The following is a 3,787-nucleotide window of genomic DNA, read 5'->3' as shown; positions in this document are numbered from 1 at the left end:
CGCTTCCTGGGAAAAGAAAAGCAGCAACATCAATGCAGGTTGTTCACGCTTTGTACACTTTTATTCTTGCTGTGAATTGTTGCCAATCTTTGCCTGTATCTTCTTTCATTATTGTGTTGTTGCTGTTGTGACTCCTTTAAAGTGGAGCATGTGTGGTTGGCGAGGAATGTTTAGGACGCGTACCCTAACCGGGATTACAGGGAGGAGAAAGGTTGCAGACACGGCTGGGAGCGGTGGCGTCCTAGTGGGGCAGCGGCACCAGGATATCCACGTAGTTGATGGGGAAGAAGCCGGAGCTGCCGTGCAACATCCCCTCGTACCAGTTGTCGTCGATCTTATTGGTGAGCGTGATGATATCTCCTTCCTTGAAGCCGAGCTCGCCTTCGTTCTCGGGGTCGAAATCATAGAGTGCACGACAGCTGGGCTGGTCCATCGGGGCTGGACGAGGGAGACGGGGAGATAAGCGAAGAGCCGGAGCGTTAGGAGATAGGAGGAGGAGACGCGATGGCGCGTTTAGATTAGACAGATAATAGTGACAAGGCGTGTAAAAGGCCTCACCTGGAGATCTGGCTGAAAGACGGGAAGAGAAGGAACGACAAAGCAAAAGAGACAAATCAGATGAGTAACAGGAAAACAAACGCGAGGCCTTCCTTTTGTGTGTGTGTGCATTTATGCAACAAGGATTTGCGCATTTTGAGAAATAGCTTCATCCCAAAGAGCTAGATGAGAAAATCAATACAAATGTCAAAAGTTTCATTTTCTTTTTTTAAACTCCGAGTGAATAAACTAATTTCCCAAAATGGCAAAAATATTATTTTTGCCGTTAAAGGAAGACAAACAATTTGATTGAAAATAATGGGACAAACCAGGAGTTTGACAGAAAAAAGAACTTCAGAGAAAAGTATACTTCCACAGAAGTCCGTGGAAATCAAAGTAAAAAGAAGGAGTGACAGAGAGATTGGAATCGCTTCCTCGGACACTCTAGCTCACCTGGAGATCTTGCTGCAAAGGGGAAAGGAGAAAAGAAAGGTGAACAAGGAGAGAAAGTCTTCATGTTCAGCAGCATTTTGTAAGCGAATGACTGAAGAATGGATGGATGAACACCGAAGATGCGTTGATGGAAAGGATTAAAGCAAAGAGAAACACAGATTAGACCGATGTGGAATAAAGCAGCGGGAGGACAAAGAAACAGGAGGATGAGTCGGACCGGAAGACAAAACAGCAAATGCTCCTCCGCTGGTTCGCTTTTCATTGCCATTGTGCGTCTGCAGTCTTTGTGCAGCGAGCGGATGGCACTTGTCGTTTCCGCGACATTTGAGTACAGCGGGTTTCCTCATGTGAAACTGACAAACGGAAGGAAAAGCGTACGGGGAAAAAACAAGAATAAAGAGGCGACAGAGGTCAATCGCTGCATCTCTCTGGAGAGTCACGCGTGCCTCACCTGGAGACCTTGCTGCAAAGAGGAGACAACGCCGGGGGGGGGGGGGGGTGGGGAGGGAGCGGTAAACGTGGACGTTAGTACAAACGAATGAGCAGCTGCTGAAGAGTTATTACAAAACAGAGACAGATAACCGGGCTCACCTGGAGACCTCGCCCCTAAGGGGGGGGGGGGGGGGGGGGACAAACATCAGAAGGGAAGAGAGAGGAATTGCATCAATTAGTTCAGGAGGGATGGGAAACTTGTTCAGTTCAGTTAAGAAGGAAAAGGAGCTGAGAAAAATTAGACGGATTAGGAACGTGCAAAACTGTAAATTCTCAAATAGGAACGTTTTCAGGAGACACCAAAAGATCATTAATGAATACAACTAAGCTATTCTTCAAAGTAATCGAGAGGGGAGTCCCGGTGAGACGAGGCGCTGCATCTCACCTGGAGATCGAGCGCTGTGGATGCCTCCATTGTGGTTCTCGCTGATGGAGAAGTCCAGAGACGTCCGCGGTTTAGGAGCGTATTCTTTACGCGGTTTGTTTGAAGCATCTCTTATTCTGCAAAGTGGACAAGACATAGAGTCCCTCAGTCGCCCAGAGGACAAGCGTCCTCCAGGTCATTTTAAAGGCAGCCAGCATTGCTCGAGTGCTCACCGTTCGTCAATCTTGCTGGAGAGCTGCGTGAGGATCTCAGCAGCGCGGCTGTGGTACTCCATCTGAGCCTGGACCAGCGCAGCGAGCTGGCTCACCTGTTCAATCTATCGATGAGAGCCACGATCTGCTGTTAAGACATTAATACTCCGACATCCTCCCAGCAAACATGACAGACGGAGGAACCAACTCCCCAACTCCTTCTGAGGTAAATAAATGATCCAGTGACATTTTCCTCACATCACTTTCCAACAGGTTGAACATGCTCTGTTCAGCGATCTCCTTCGAGTCATCAAATTTCTCCAGGGCTTGCTTGAGCTCGTCATCCGTCACTTTTCCCTGACGCTTCTTCTTATAGTCAAAGTCCAGACGGCGACCCTCCATCTTCTTCAGGTGATGCTGCAGAAGAAGACCGTGAATCTGAATATCTGACCCGAGGGCGACTGACATCATCTTCCTTTAACCGGTTTGCTCTTCCTGAACATGTACCTGAATCTCCCTCAGATCCTTTTCATGGAGGTTCTGGAGTGGATCGATGAAGTTCTGCTTGACCTCCATATCAAGAGCGTCCTTAACCTCCCCAAGTTCACGCATGGCCTCGCCGGCATCAATCAGGGCGAAGCCTGGAAACATTCAGACACATTTAGACGCTAAAATGGAACAGAACACGGCACTCAAGAGTATTTTACTGTCTTCACTTCTCTTCAACTAAAAAACAAAACCTCCGGCATGTCGTCTGGAAAACAGGCTCGTGCATTTTTCATTACATTGACGCTGTATCTGAAGGCACTTCTCCGTCTGCGAGAATCTGCTGCAGCTCACCGAAGTTCGACTCTTCTCCAAGCTCCCTGCCGAACCGCTGCATGGACTCTCCCAGGATGGCCTCGGTCTGCGTGTAGCCCGGGCCCTTCTCCTGCCCCCGCATACGTGACATGGAGTTCATCATGCTCATCTTAGCTCTGGTGGCTGCGGAGGCAAAGCACTAATGAGACAAATGAAAACTGATCTAAACGGAAGGCGGAGGTTTTCAATATGTGGTCCGATGAAAAATGCTTGATTGCAATATAACGTAAAGGAAATATTTAATTTAATCGCGTGAGCTTTGACAAGCCAATGAGCATGAGACTTTTTTCTGACATCATCCTTCCACCGACTGCGAGCCTATTCACTATCAGCACCCGCAGCCGGTCCGTGTCACCTGGGTTCGGCTGCAGGTACTCGGTGGTCTTGGTCATGATGTCCAGCACAGCCCGAGCGGTGGTGTCCATCTTCTGTTGAACCGACGTGGAAGGAGAAACGGACAGAGGAATAAGAGTGAAGAAAGAAAGAACTAAGAACACAACTCTGAGCAACAATGCAAGAGAACATTTTTGTTGACTTTCTCAAACCAGCCACTAGGGGCGCTGCAAGCCTGTGCAAGATCTAGAACGTGGAGGGGAAGGAATACTGCATTCTAGATCCCCTGGAGCTTTGAAGAGAAAACCTTTTCTACTTAATCATGGCCTTATTGATGTGGGACAGCAGATATGGTCAGTGCGATGAATAGAATACAAAAAAGGTCTGCCCCTATACACCCCCTCGGCTCCCCCCCCCACCTCCCTCCCTCCCACTGATGTGCCCTTGAGCAAGGGCAACTCTCTTGGAAACAGCCGTTTATAATAAGCTTTTATAATAAGGTTATAACGGGAATAATAAAAAGAGTTCAGTCTTG

General features: G+C 48.3%; 1 protein-coding gene across 1 annotated transcript; it reads right to left on the bottom strand.

Annotated features, from left to right (window-relative positions):
* Positions 1-241: 241 nt before the first annotated feature.
* LOC137914537 (endophilin-A1-like) lies at positions 242-3,353 on the bottom strand. Its single transcript, XM_068758077.1, has 8 exons — positions 3,275-3,353; positions 2,899-3,042; positions 2,566-2,699; positions 2,317-2,475; positions 2,080-2,183; positions 1,868-1,983; positions 1,442-1,453; positions 242-438 (listed from the first exon to the last, which is right to left on the bottom strand). Exons 1-8 carry the CDS (start codon positions 3,342-3,344, stop codon positions 242-244), a joined length of 936 nt encoding a protein of 311 aa, XP_068614178.1. The 5' UTR covers positions 3,345-3,353.
* Positions 3,354-3,787: the final 434 nt, after the last annotated feature.

This window comes from Brachionichthys hirsutus, unplaced genomic scaffold (assembly GCF_040956055.1).
Source record: "Brachionichthys hirsutus isolate HB-005 unplaced genomic scaffold, CSIRO-AGI_Bhir_v1 contig_254, whole genome shotgun sequence".
Lineage (NCBI taxonomy): Eukaryota > Metazoa > Chordata > Actinopteri > Lophiiformes > Brachionichthyidae > Brachionichthys > Brachionichthys hirsutus.
This window is presented reverse-complemented; position numbering and strand designations above follow the sequence as displayed.